The sequence below is a fragment of the Diadema setosum genome, chromosome 15 (assembly GCF_964275005.1).
Source record: "Diadema setosum chromosome 15, eeDiaSeto1, whole genome shotgun sequence".
Taxonomy (NCBI): domain Eukaryota; kingdom Metazoa; phylum Echinodermata; class Echinoidea; order Diadematoida; family Diadematidae; genus Diadema; species Diadema setosum.
This window is the reverse complement of record NC_092699.1, coordinates 8,430,017-8,445,575: the sequence shown is the minus strand read 5'-3', so window position 1 is coordinate 8,445,575 and position 15,559 is coordinate 8,430,017. Positions and strand designations below refer to the sequence as shown.

The 15,559-nt window shown below is 37.0% G+C and overlaps 1 protein-coding gene across 1 annotated transcript; it reads left to right on the top strand.

The window, feature by feature from the left end:
- Positions 1-333: 333 nt before the first annotated feature.
- Positions 334-11,437, top strand: LOC140238935 (spermidine synthase-like). The gene is made up of 8 exons (XM_072318833.1): positions 334-529; positions 2,033-2,153; positions 2,713-2,805; positions 4,549-4,702; positions 5,408-5,491; positions 6,364-6,509; positions 10,116-10,238; positions 11,264-11,437. The coding sequence occupies exons 1-8, from the start codon at positions 399-401 to the stop codon at positions 11,306-11,308; spliced, it is 897 nt and encodes a 298-aa protein (XP_072174934.1). The 5' UTR covers positions 334-398; the 3' UTR covers positions 11,309-11,437.
- Positions 11,438-15,559: the final 4,122 nt, after the last annotated feature.

Below are 15,559 nucleotides of genomic sequence, written 5' to 3'. Positions count from 1 at the left end.
CGCCGTAAACCATGTGGTATGATGTGCATGGCTTGCCACAGCTGCTACACAAGCACTGCTACAGCAGGGAGGTGTACTCACACCTCCCTGGCTACAGTATAGTATACCTCCATCGATTCGCCGCCGTGTCGTGTCCGTCGTACGTGAGCAGCTAGCTACATAGTATAGCTGGATTCACTCTGTTCCGGGGTTACATTGACATGCACGTGGGTGAAGACGACGTAAATTTACACATCAATAGTTCGAAGAAATCTGTGTTTATAGCAATTTTAGTCGTGCAGAACTCTATCTCTTCTCATTTGCATTTCGTGGTTTGATATTGAACACTACTGTTGAAGTTTTTGCAGCCGTCGTAATTTAAATCACACAGCGTTCTAAACAGCAATATCTAGCCAGTCATGGATGCATTCAAGGAGGGCTGGTTCAGCGAGCTGAGCCCGATGTGGCCCGGCGAGGCGGCGTCGCTGGAGGTGGAAGAAGTTCTGTTTCACGAGAGATCTAAATATCAAGATGTTCTTGTGTTTAAAAGGTAACCATTTATACAGATCTAGTTCTCATTATTGGAACCACTTGGTCCAGAATTGCAAGTCTTGATCAATCTAGGTCTAGTCAAACCAATCCACAATCTAACGTTAGTGTATAAACACTTTTAGATTAGATTCTATAAAGTAACGTTAGACAGTCTATAGAACTCTACATAAACTATTTTATAGCCGATTTGTTGTTGTTTTTTTTTTTTTCCTTTCTTTTCTCTTTCCCTTTTGTAAAGTGATTCAGTTTTCGATATGTGTGTGTTGGGGGGCGGGGGTTGGTCGGGCAAGAGGCAAGACCCCAAGCCAAGCAAAGGGTTATACTATACCTATATTGTAATTGTATTAAAATGGGATCGTAGCTTTGCTTGAGACCTATACCTGTAAGCTGTACCTTCTTCACAGGTTTCTAATATTTTTTGGTGAGATAAAAAAATGAGAAACCTCATGAAATGTGAAAGAACATTGTAATTTCAAGAGGAAATGTTTATATTCAATTACAATTGGTTTTGAAATGGCTGACATATCCAAAATAGAGCGATTGAAATAAAAGGTGGGACCATCTTTTATCATGTTGTTTTACTGTGCTTTTGGATGTCTCAGCCATTCCAAAACTGATTTTCATCAAATAACCTTTGAATTCCTCTTAGAATGGTAAATTTCTGCTCTGTAGGCCTACTACTATTTCATCATTGGAAGTGGTTTCTTGGTAGGCCTATCTCTCAAAAAATTAAAAGCCCAATCCTCATCTCCACCAATACTGTGTCCGTCTGTACCATCCCTAGAGCTTAATGTGGATGATACCCCCCCCCCCCCTTCCCTTTGGCTTTGCTTTGATCGCATCTAATTTCCTGTTTTCCATGGCCTCAAAAAAATACAAAACAAACAAACAGAACAAAACACTAGACTAGACAAAGGCGCTAGTTAGACGTCTATACTTGGATAGCTTGGTACCGGTAGTTAGCATGGTTAGTATTGCTAATCCTATAATTAAATTGTACATGTAGGCCTAATGATGTAAATTGTCAAAGGGTCTGTTTTGATGGTTTTTATTCAAAGAAGTCTATCTAGATTGTATTTTGTTAGTTTTGTGCAGTAAAAAAAAAACAAACAAACAAACAAAAAACCCCACACCTGTGTCCAAGGTACTGGTAGCAGGCAGTCAAATTTTGATAAACTGTAGACAAGAACTTTCGTGTGCATGTTATTTCGTGAATCTTGGCTCTCGCAAAATCAGAACTTCCCTCGTCATAAGTATGTGGTGTAATTTGATATACTTATTCCAATTTTAAAGCCAAGAGATTTTTTCAAGTCAGAATATCCCAGAGTAGACTGAGGGTAGTCTATTTTGCAAGTATAAGAAATGTGCTCGGAACATGCCTCTTCGATCTTCTATACCAAGACCATGCTCACTTTTATGAAATAAAATAAAGACGGTACTTCAAAGTTTGTTGTCATGTTTACTTTCTCTTAACTCTGACATCTCGTCTTGTTCTCAACAGTAAAACCTACGGCAATGTGCTCGTCTTGGATGGAGCAATTCAGTGCACGGAGAGAGACGAGTTTAGCTACCAGGAGATGCTCGCGTTCCTTCCACTCAACTCACATCCCAACCCCAAAAAGGTATAAAACCTATAGTGTCAGATAATAGGCTTTCAACCAAACTATTCTCTTTTATTTAAATGCAATAAGATGAGGAGTACAAGGATTTTATCTCTTAATAGAACTGGTGCAGATTAAAAAAGAAAGAGAGATTTGTGAAAGGAAAAGGAAGGGATAAGGATTGTGAAGTGAAAATTCAAAAAGCAGTAACTAAGTAAAGACAATTTCCCAAAACAGCCAGATATAGGCAACATAATCCGCTGATATGGTAGCTTCCAGGCTTCTAAGTCTTACAAAGAAAGACTTCTTATCTTTATTTACTCTCAGACTCAGACAAAAAATAAAATGATTTCAACGATGTTTTGACACCCCCCCCCCCCCCACACACACACACACACTCACACACACAGACATCAGAGTGCTATTGAATACCGGTACATAAATTATAAGTCGCATTCCATTTGTCTGTAGAGTGAATGTTGCATCTGTGCAAATCATCATTTGATTTTATCAGTCTTTTTTTTTATTTTAATGCTTTTTCTTCCTCATTTTAATGCATATATGCCATTGCAATTTGCAGGTTCTGGTAGTAGGTGGTGGAGATGGTGGAGTGATTAGGGAAGTTGTGAAGCATCCAGCAGTCGAGTCTGTTACACAGTGTGAAATCGATGGGGTAAGAACAGATAATTCATGATTATTTTTTGGATTTTTTTTCCTTTTATTTTTCAGTAGAATTGCTGTAGAATGTTAAGAATCACAGAGATTGAAAAACAATGAAAGAAAATTGTCTCCGGATATGGTTATTCATTTATTCATTTCAATCAAGCATTTGGTACCACATTGTATATATATATATATATATATATATATATATATATAGTTTGCTGAACCATGAATTTTTCGTTCCTTTAAGAATTTCTTTGGAAAGGGAAATTTGATGCCTGTATTCTCATAAACATTAAAAAGCTGATTGTTAACATTGACCAGAATTGCAGAAATTAGTATAAAGGCAATCCAAAGGTAGGATAATGTCGACTTTAAAGATAATAAAAAGTTTTGGTACCTCAAAAGCTTCCCTGAATTTCCTTGTCTTGGTTTGTGTTTCGGGTTAAAGTACGTTGTCTGTGAGAATAACTCGCCCCAAAGTGCTCTCATGTCTTAGTAATCATGCAATAATGGTTTCGTACCAGAGCCGACGCTGGACAGCGTCGATAAATATTGTACGAAACCACTGACTGCGACCAGCAGCGTGCAGCCCATTGTACGCATAGCTTACTGTGACCAGCAGCCCCATACGCAGAGCGTAATGGGGCTTCGCATTGTAGCATTCAGGATCATGACAGAATTAGTATCGCGGGTAAATGTCAACTTAAAATCCAAAAATTTCTTCGATTTGAAGACTTACCAATTAAGTTGAAGTATTGAAAACAGGCTTCGAACAACGTTTGGTTCTGCCAATAGTCCCTTTCTGTTCGAATTGATGACTGAATGTGACTCGGTCGAGAGGACCTTGGGAGAGCTACATACACTTGATACCATGGCCAGCGCATGCGCACACAAACATCTTATCCGTTCATGGATTTGAAATTTGTGCGCATGTGATGTGTTCGCAGGCACTGGCTGTAGTATTCAGTGTACTGTATGTAGCTCTCCTAAGGTCCTGTCGACCGAGTCACATTCAGTCATCAATTCGAACAGAAAGGGACTATAGGCAGAACCAAACATTGCCCAAAGCCTGTTTTCAATACTTCAACTTAATTGGTAAGTCTTCAAATTGAAGAATTTATGGGATTTTAAGTTGACATTTACCCTGCGATACTAAATCTGTCATGATCCTGAATGCTACAATGCGAAGCCCGATTACGCTATGCGTATGGGACTGCTGGTCGCTATGCGTATGGGGCTGCTGGTCGCAGTTAATTGCATGATTACTAAGACATGAGAGCACTTTGGGGCGAGTAAGTCTCACAGTGTTAGTTATATGAAAGGTACTTTAACCTGAAACACAAACTAAGACAAGGAAATTCAAGGACACTTTTGAGGTACCAAAACTTTTTATTATCTTTAAGGCATAAAAAGCAGTATGAGGTTGATAGACCTTTGTGCAATAACTATCAATCATATAAAAGTAATTACAATAAAAACCTGTTCATCGTTTCCTCTTGTGTAATTACATTCAACAGTTCCAATTCATCATTTCTTTTAATAGTATTACCTACACTGTACTCTTAACATTTGGGGATCCTATCAGTTAAAAAATGGCAGACATTTATGTGTAGGTATCAAACTAGGTTACACACATTAAACATCATTTAAACACTGCAAATAAATGATGGGCTCTTTCTCTTTCTCCTTTTGCTGTTTTTTCTTCTTCCTCATCTTCTTCTTTTTCTTCATCCTCTTTTTCTTCTTTTAGAAAGTAATAGAAGTGTGCAAGAAGTATTTGCCGTGCATGGCAGTAGGTTACAGCAGCCCAAAGCTGCACCAACACATAGGCGACGGATTTGCCTTCATGAAGCAGAACAAAGGCGCATTTGACGTCATCATCACAGATTCCTCAGACCCGATTGGTGAGATATACTTTGAGAGTAAGCTCTTTCTTATAAACCACCATGTGCAGGCTTCAACTCGATTTTTGCGCTCACCAAGACGAAGTTATATGTTTTACATAAACCAGTGATTACGAACACACAGAAAGATGAATGGATAGACAGATAGATATACACAGGTGAATTGATTGATTGATTGATTGATTGATTGATTGATTGATTGATTGATTGATTGATTGACTGATTGATTAAAAGGCATTTTATTAAAACACATCTATTGCAGCCCACAGGGCGAATTGCGGGCATTTTGACATGAAACCAGTTTGAATACATTGAAATGTGTACTAATATAGATAGATAGATAGATAGAAAGATACACAAACAGATTAATAGTTGGGTAAATAATATGTGGGCAGAGAGATAGATATCAATATGCAACGCTGCACACTGGCACTGGTCTGACGGTCCCTGGCCAGTAAATATTACTGTTGGACCAGTAACTTTTTTAGGAATGGACTAGTAAAACCTGAAAAAAATGGGTACATACTGCCTTGCAGTATGGAAAGGTGTGACAGGAAATGTTTCAACTTATTGGTTTAGCTGAATGCACTTAATGGTGCACCATTGTGTGGACTTTGTGTGATTTTACCACAATCATCTTTTTCTTCTTTTTTTTTTTACTGTATTTATACTTTATTTATCATAATTTGTGTTTCGTTATTCCAGGACCTGCCAAGATGCTGTTTGAGCAGGAGTACTATGAGTTGATGAGGAGTTCCCTGAAGCCTGGAGGAATCATTGGTACACAAGGTATCAAAAAGAAGAAAAAAAAAAAGTAGCACCTTCTGGTCTGATTAACACCCAAAACTAGTTGACTTCCACAGAAACAAAACAATAGACTATACCAAGAGTGTACAGATGATTAGTCCTGACCTCTTTCTTCAATTGCTCTGAGTTTTTCTCCAGTTTGTCTCTCTCTACTAATGAAATTTGTAAGAGTGCAACTGCTGATCCATAATTCAACAAACATTTCATTTTTGTCTCGCCCACCGGAGGTGAAGGCGAGACTAAGGGATCCAAATGGCGTCCGTCCGTCGTTCGTCCGTCGTCCGTCACAAATGTTAAAGTCTTATAATGCATAACTTGGCAATTTAATGTTTCCAGGTTAGCGTGCCTGGTCAGTGACGGGGCATTAATCTGCACATTACTTGAATATGAGACCGTTCTGAAGCAAATAATTTTCACACAACAGTATATATAATTATATAATGTATTCTTAAATGAATCCCACAAGGAGTGGAACAATCATCCTTCAGCATTCCCACTGATCGGTTACTAGCCATCCCCTTTAAGATGTTGAGTAACAGGGATCAACAGCAAAACCATCACAAGTTTAGTAGGGAATGGAATAAAAATTATAATTAGTTTTAGAGAAAAAAAGCTGAAGAAATAGAATTGTGTATATTCCTTTTTCGGTCAGATTGTTTCACAATTATGGTTTATGTGTAAGGTTCTCATTATTTAAGCAATTTTCAAACAAGCGTGACCAAGTTTGATTTATGTGTACAGTTGCTATTTCTGAGTTTGTGGACAAGGATAAGGTGTATGTCAGCAAGAGATTCATTTCATCATTTTTCTTTTCCTCTATCCGCTCTCACCCCTCCCCCCATGGTACATTGTAGGTGAATCCCCTTGGCTCCATCTGTCGCTGATCAAGACTATGCAGACGTTCTGCCGCACACTCTTCCCAGTGGTAGACTACGCCGTCACCAGCATTCCCACCTACCCCTCGGGCTGCATCGGCTTCACTTTATGCAGCATGAGTCCCGTAAGCCACGCCCCCCCAGAGGGGATAGTTACACTAAGCCTTTGTAGAGTTTCGTAGCGCAGCATACCTCATATGCTGCATAGGCTGCACACTCGTGACCAGAAAAATACAAAGTAAAAAAAAATATATATATATATATATATGTTGTATTTTGCCCGGCAACCCCGGACCTCAGTTTCTTCACAATGTTTTTATTGATTTGCTCCTAGAATAGGTTCTAAAATTCTAATATTTATGTCATTCCCAAATGAAACAGACCAGACTCAGCCACTGTGAAAGTTGTAGCTAGAGGGTCAATATAACCATTGCTTTCTTGCTTTGCCATTTTTGTGACCACCTCCCATAGACATCTCCTGTATGAGCAAGTGTTTTTTTCGATGCCCCGTAGGTTGTTGTTTTCCATCACAATTCAGTCGAATTTGGGGAGAGGACCCATTCAGCTCTAACAGCTGCTGCTAGAATCGCATCTTGAACTCAAATATTTTATCCATCAAATGTAGTTAAAGGACAAGTTCACCTTCATAAACATAAGGATTGAGAGAATGCAACAACATTAGTAGAACACATCAGTGAAAGTTTGAGGAAAATTTGACAATCGATGCAAAAGTTATGAATTTTTAAAATTTTTGTGTTGGAACCGCTGAATGAGGAGACTACTACAGCTTGTGAGTCATATGCGTACAACAGTATGAAGAAAATGTAAAGAAAATTCAACATATTTTCACTTTTTTCGCATAATAAAGGAGCACTTGACTTGCCTCTTTCTAAAGGCAGGGGGAATAATATTACCCATAACGTTTGTCGGTAACGAGTCGGGGGAATGTGTACTTTTCTCAAAAGATGAAATTTTGTGAAATTCTCTTTATATTTTCCTTTACTGTTGTACGCATGTGACATCTAAGTTATTCACACACTGCAGTAGTCTTCTCATCCAGCGGTTACTGCACAAAAACTTCAAAAATTCATAACTTTTGAACGGATTGTCCGATTTTCCTCAAACTTTCAATGATGTGTTCTACTAATATTGCTACATTCTCTCAATCCTTATGTTTATGAAGGTGAACTTGTCCTTTAAATGTATCTTAAAATAGGTTTCAGTCCTGGTGAGAGTAGCTATTCATACACATTATTTGTCTTGTACAATAAAAAAAAAAAAAAAAAAAATGTGAAAACTAAGCAATTTCCTGTGCTGTTCATCACAAGAATTTAATCAGGAAAGACCAGACTACCTGTGAATGCCTGGTATTCGATGCAAACTGAGCGGACAATAATTTCCCTGTGAAACACTAAAATGTACTGGTAATCATTCTCAGTGCTTTTCCACTCTCCTCAGTACATGAATGCAAAATACCAGGGCCCAACTCAAGAAAAGTAGAGTCCTTATTCTCTCAAAACTCATCGAGCTGGAATGTGAATTTGCTTTCAACATGCTGCAGACATTTGTTTCATTTGAGATACACACTTTTGCAGAAGTTAAATACAGTGATCCGTATCAAACTTTCAGGTTTATAGTCTTCCTTTAAGGGGATCGTATAGTTTTGGTTGAGACCTAATTTCAGGTTTCTAACATATTTGGTGAGATATGGAGAAACCTCTTATAAAATATGAAAGATCATGTAATTCAATGAGGAATTCATTGTTTATTTGATGAAAATTCGTTTTGAAATGGCTGAGATACCCAAAACAGAGTGATTCTAATAAAGTGTGAGACCCACATTTCATTACGATCGCTTTGTTTTACTTTGTTTTTGGATGTTTCAGTCATTCCAAACCCAATTTTCATCAAATAAACTTTGAATTCCTCTTAAAATGGTATGCTCTGTACTATTTCATAAGTGTTTTCTTGATATCTCATAAAAAAGTTAAAAGCCCAATTCTCTTCTCCACCAATTACTGTACCATCCCTTAAATTGCTTGGGTCCTTGTGGCTTGTGAATTGTTTGGGAGAGGGAAAATCTATTGAACCATAAATAATCGCTCATGGAGCTACAATGTGCAACACTGGGTTATTTTTACTGGGTTAAAAAAAAAAGAAAAAAAAAAGAAGAAAAGATTGAAATGATCTATAGTGGTATTGCCATGGCTGTATAAACTGTTGTGTGTTATCAGAAGATGTTCGAGAGATGGAGTTCCAACTGGCTGTAATTATTCAGTCAGCTGTAAATTTTCTATGGATGGACAAAAGAATTCCACAGGTGCATTTGTGCCTTTGATGTTCAATGCTTGAAGCCGCCATCTTTAGGCGTTTTCACATCGGCCCGATGTTTTGAAATAGCGCGCTATTTTCTGACTTGGGAAATTAACCCGATCACAAAATAGCACGCTAAATGTAAATAGAAATTAGCGCGCTAATTGATGGAGAAAATTTTCTCGAGTCCAACTTGGGAAATTTCTGAAATAGCAGGATAATAAATGCGAACTAGGGCACTATTTGATAATGTTCGGGCTGATGTGAATAGGAAATGAAATAGCGCGCTAATTTGCGATCGCGAAAAATATCTCGAGCTTGGATTTTTATCGGGCTGATGTGAAAAACGCCTTTTGTGAGCAATCTGAAGATTCATTTTTGATGCTAACATAACATCAGGTATATGCTGCTTATTGGCTATAATTAAGCTGTAAATTTTATATGAATGGACAAAAGAATTCCACAGGTGCATGTGTGCCTTTGATGTAAGTGTATGATGCTTGAAGCTGCCATTTTTCTGAGCAATCTGAAGATTCGCTTTTAATGCTAACATAATATCGGGTATATGCTGCTCATTTATAAATAAAATCGAATGAAATTTCACTAATGATGAAGCGTATAAAACAAAGTGAGTACTGTCCCAAAATACATGTATGTGCTAAAGTGTAAATCTGAGCTGTATGTTGTGAAAGTGTTTGAAATTTTACCGTCTAGGAAAGCTAGTTTCATCACTTTCCGAATATTTCCAGCAAATGAACTTAAATGGTGTCATCCTCAAGTATATTTCTTATAAAATGATATGTCTGATTATTATACAGACACGTACAGCTGAGTAGTTTTGATATCTATTTCAGTAATATTTGAGCAATTTCTATTCGTGCACCCCCATGTCTTTACCATAATTATTCTCTACCACCCATTGTTTTTAAGAAGGGATAGCACAAAGTGATTGCCATCATAAAGACACATCTTTCTCAGAAAGTGGCTAGTCGTTGTGCAATGAGACGTGAATCCATTTTTAGCTCACCTGAGCCGAAGTCTCAAATGAGCTATTACATGTATAATTGCTCTTTGTTCGGCGTCTGTCGTGTGTAAACCTTTTACATTTTTCATCTTCTTCTTGGTGCAGCATAGTGACAAGGCATGTCATCCACCTGCTCCCTCAAATTACGTTCCATAGGCAGGAATTTGCTGTAGTTGTTGCTAGAGGTAGGGCAACCCCCTGGCGAGCTTTGTTGTTAAGGGAAACTTTTGTGAACAAAGCATGCATAAATTTGAATACATTACAGAACTGGTATATTCAAAGACCAGAGGAAAATGTTCGTGTCAAGCCCTGAATGAGAGCTACAACTTTAAATCCCTTCTTCTGCCCGAACCTGGTTTGATTTATCTCCTTTTCCTTGGCTCCCGTCCATCAGGAGACATCATTCAGGGATCCCATCTTTAAACTCACCTCCGAGCAAGTCAAGGAGATGGGTCTGAGGTATTACAATGCAGACATCCACAGAGCATCCTTTGTACTACCCCAGTTTGCCAAAGAGGTGGGTATGCCCTTGATATAAGGCATCTAGTTCAGCTGTAAAATTTTCTTTAATGAAGGAAGTGGTACATACAGCATTTTTGTAGTTTGCAAGTGTATGTCTGCATCACTGGAAAAATTTGCCAAGCCTGCTTTCTTTACCTGTCTACCTTCTTTTTCCGATCAACATTTAAACAGCAAGTGTTTCATTGATTGAAATTAGCAGACATGTTTACTGGTAGGACGTCCATCATAAGGTTGACAAGGCCATGTGACAGAATGTGTGCATCTGAAAGTTTGACAATCACATATGTACATATTTACCGGGAAATATTAGACAGGACCACACATCTAAAAGCATTTAAATTTAGCAGAGAAGGGAATGGGAGACATGCTGGTATAGCAGTGGTGTACCAAATCACTTCGACATCTGCACATTGTGAATGAGTGATGAGTGCCATGATCGTAAACAATAACATAATGTATCAGAATCTTATCAGCAAGGGTTATGATCATTGCCCAGAAAATGAATGAATTTGACAGTAATTAGTACTGATGATGAAATAACAGAGGAGGTAGAGGGAATTCTCATTATAACAAGGACCTAGAAACCATGACAATTACCTTGTCATATCAGGTTTCTCATTATACCAGGGTGCAAACACAGGAAAATATGAAGAATTTGGACTTGCAAAATCACCATATTATGTGAGGTTTTTGTCACACCAAACTTCTTTGTAACAATGTTCCAGTGCAGTGATAATGACAAAAATGATGACGATGGTCTAATCAATGATGATAATTATGTTTTTGTATCATAATATTAATGACACTAAAAGTAAGGATTATGATAATGAAGGTAACAGTGATAATGAAAATTATAATGGTAATGATAATTATGGTTACGATTGTGGTTTTAACAATAATTATATTACTGTGACGGCCTTGAAGACAGTAATGAAAACTTTCAAATGATCATACCAAGAATTGAAAACTTTATGGGAAACTGAATTATGTCTTGATGTAAATTTATTTCACTTCTCTTAGGCCCTTGAGGAAACTGTGGTTGAGAATGGCGACAAGACGGAATGACGCTCGTACGATGCTACACTGTACCTCCTCATTCATGAGGATGCCCTGGCACAAATCAAACGGACTAAGAACTTTGTGACATGCACCAAGGCCAAAGGAGTTCTCCAGCTGGGACTGTATCTCCATGTGGAAGACATTGTCTCTTCTTCTTCTTTTTTTTTTGTGTCCTTTTCTTGTGATTTTTTATATTACTTTATTTTTTTAACTCCCATTTTCAGTGGTATCAACCCCTTTGGTTTTCAGTCCAAGTCTTAGTAGTCTGTTCCTTGTTTGCTTGTTATTTTTTTTTTTTTTTTTTTGTAGATTGTCACGTACATTTACTTGCTTTCTTTATTTCTTAAAAGGAAAACCAAGTGCAAGCAGTTGTTGGCATTTATTTATCTTTACGGTTGTGGACCAGTATCGGCCAACAGTGTATACCTAAGTACTTCTTGCCCAAAAAAGTCAGTCATATTTATTGACGGAGAGGTTTATGTATGCAGTCATGGATCCAGGTTGAATTAAGAGCACAAATGACCAGGTGGCATACTTTTACGTCTACACCCCTGTGTTTCTCTGAATAATGTTGTGATACACAATTATGATTCTTGAACTGTGCTATGACCTTTGACATGTGCTGATCATCTCTACAGCTTGTTGAATGAAGTTATAGACAGCCTAAAAGAACTCCAGCTAACCGACTGGTTGATTACACATCACGTGACATGCTGTTAAAAGTACCATTGCATGCTATTGCTATCAGCCGTGCAATCTTGTTTGAGCAAAAATGGATATCACATGGCTGACATCACCAATTTCCACTGACTCCGGTGTTAAACTCATGATCAACTCATAGTTTTTCTTCCATTGCACGGCTCTGATGTCACAATAAACAATCCTCTGCGTGTGCACTCAATCAGTTGCAATTACGCATGCGGTTCACTCATTTTGCTGTCAATAACTTTGACCAATCAGTTTCATGTGCGACTGGCTGTGACTGTGCCACGCATTTGCCTTTCACAAAAAAAAAAGAAAAAAAAATTCCATTTCTGTAATAATTTCAGAAATCGGTATGGACCACATCTGTGTAAGTGCCGGATGTTGTATAAAACAAATAGAGGAAGATTGTGCTCTCGGTCAAAGATGAGGCACTCTATTCAACTCAGCTTTGCCTTGTTGAATAGAGGGCATCTATCTTTCACCTTGTGTGAAATCTTGTACCATTGCACTTGGTGCTATCTGTCACGTCACAGTTAGGGTTGTGCTGCCATTCTGTTAACTAACAGAGCACCAACGGAGAGAGAAGCCAGATTTGAGGTCTCATGAATATCAGACATGAAATGAAATAGATAAATTGATATTGGTTTCTATATACAGTGCACTCCCGTTATAACGAAATGCTCGGGATTGGCAGTTTTCTTTCACTGTAATGAAATTTTGTTATAACCGAACAAATAATTATAATGAAAACAAGGAAATTGCGCGTATATCATAAATCTGTTGGTTGAATACTCATCATGCACGGGAAAGCTATGTGAAATGGGATGGTACCTTTTTAATTTCGTTTAAATATTACATTTAAAAGAGAGCACAAAGTTGTTTGTATTGTTGAACATGTATATAAAATGATGGTTTAGCATTCGGTTACAGTTCGCTATTCCAAAGGTTCGTTTCTTACTAAAGTTCGTTACTTCGAAGGCTCCTTATTCTGAAGTTTCCCCATTTCCGGATTCCGAAGGTTTTTTCATCTGAAGCTTCGCTCTTCCGAAGATTCGTTTTCCCGAAAGTTCATGATTTAGATAGAAATATATTGTTCTTTTTCCATAGGTTCTTTGATAGGAAAATGAAATGAGGTTTGTCATTCCGAAGGTTCGTAAAATCAAAAAGTGAGAAAGGTTCACTATTCCTAAGGTTTGTTGTTTTTACGAAGGTTTTTTAATCCAAAAATGAAATAAGGTTTACTATTCCGAGAAGGTTTCTTAATCAAAAAATGAGAAAGGCTGGTTATTTCAAAGGTTCGGTTATCTTAAGATGATTAAAAGGTTTGTAATTCCTGAGTTTTGTTAGTGGACTCGCCTTTTTCACTTTTTGATTAGCGAACCTTATATGTTCCGATTAACGAACGTTTGGAATTCCTATCATTTTCAAACTGATGTAATAAGAACCATATTTCATTGTTGGATTAACGAACCTTATTAAAAAATAATTGTAAAATGTTCATAATAACAAACCCGATTTCATTTCCGAATTAATGGACATTTAAGTGTATCAGAATCTGTGTGTTTTGTAATAAAGAACCTTCAGAACATTAAAACGAACCGTATTTAATTTCAGATTATTGTATTACAATAACGCAAGTCCCCCTCGGAAACTGTGCGTGATGTGAAGCATTCGCCGATGCAGAGGCGCTATAAATGCTTGTTCCGCTACGTATTTTCGAAAGCGATTCGCATTTCGTTATAACGGAGCACATTTCTTTTGTTTTTCTTTCACAGTGGTGCTCGGAAAAGACTTCATTATAATGAAAATTTCACTATGACCATGTTCGTTATAAGTGAATTTTTTACCATAGACTTTAATGACGATAATTTTGGACCAGAAGTTTTACTTCTTTATTACGAAATTTCACTATAACCGTGTTCATTGTAACGGGAGTGCACTGTACAAACAGTGGAACGTCATTCTAACACATAACACATTTCTCTCAGGGAGCAGCATTGATCCTTGTATTGTAAAGTAGAACTGCGTGATTGTGATTTGTAGCACAGGGAAACCCATTTGAAAGTGAGGTTGACTTAATAGAGTTGCAACTGTTATCGAGTTGAATTTTCCAACTGTGTGTTTAGCTTGTCAGAACATTTACAATGAGGTACAGGCTATAATGAGGTACGTGTAAAATCATCGGCCCCACTTGGCCTTGATTTTATGAGGTTTCCATGTACTCAGAAGTCAAAAAAAGTCTCATGTGATTCTTCTCCCTGAAAAGGTTTGATTTTTAGTCGGCAACAATATCAACCTGCTCAGGTTTGGTGTGCTTCTAGTAAGAGTAAGTCCCAACTTTCAATAATTTACCTTATTGATAGTTGCCTTTTCTTGGCTGTCCTGGTACAGTTTCCATCATCTATTTGTCCGATTGTTTGTAATCAGAAATTGACATAAAGTAATCATATTTTCTTGGACAGAAGAAGTGTTATTATCATAAGCTTGTGTCCCTCAGTGTATGACAATCTATTCAGCTTTACAGCTTTAGTTGTATGAGATGATAAAGATTCCAATATGTGTATGTTTTTCTACCATCCACCTCTTTTTTTTTTTTTTTGAGCTTCAGGGTTGCCAGGCGTGATCTTGAAATGTTTTATTCAAAACTATTTTTTACTCATTATTTTTTTTCAGTGGTCACAACTAAGCACATTATGACTTTAATATTTGACATTCCCTTCTTGAACACAAAATGACCGAATTGTGTTCATCTCTGGTGGAAGGGAAATTGGGGGAAAAACTTGTTTGGGGATAAAATGCAGCCTTTTTCTTTTGATATTGTAAAAATTGACAGGTGAGGTGATGCTAAGAGCAACAAAAAATTATCAAAGGATTTATAAAAGTCATCAGGATTTATGAAATCTTGACAGGGGGAGAGTTCTGAGCCCATTTGAAGTTGTTGAGACTCCTTGGTAAGAAAAATAGCGATACACATTGTTTTTCAATTGATGGGGCTCTTGACTCTGAACTAGTTTTCTTAACAAGTAAATAATTCTTAATGTGGTTCAATATCCATTGATTAGTAGACTTTTGTATGCCAAGAAGTAGCACTTTATTTTTTCTCTTAACCAACGAGATGTCCTTGTACTAATGGAAAGGTAAAACAAATGTCAAAAATAGAATACAGAGGTGATTGATTTATTGTTATCATGTGAAAATAAAGAAAAAAAAATATTGATGACAAGCTGTCTCTATGTGGATGTCAGTTATTATTGATATTATTATTATTATTATTATTATTATTATTATTATGATTGATATTATTATTATTATTATTATTATTATTATTATTATTATTATTATTATTATTATTATTATTATTATTATTATTATTATTATTATTATTATTATTATTGGGTGTTTGGAGGGGGTTGAGGGGGTTTAGGCAACAGAGAGCTTTACATGCCTTGTACTTAGTGCAGGAGCTTAGGGAAAAGGCACAGAGAGACCTCATTATGATGACTACTTAAATAATCATGATATTGGCGTTATTTTTACATTGTATCAGGGTAC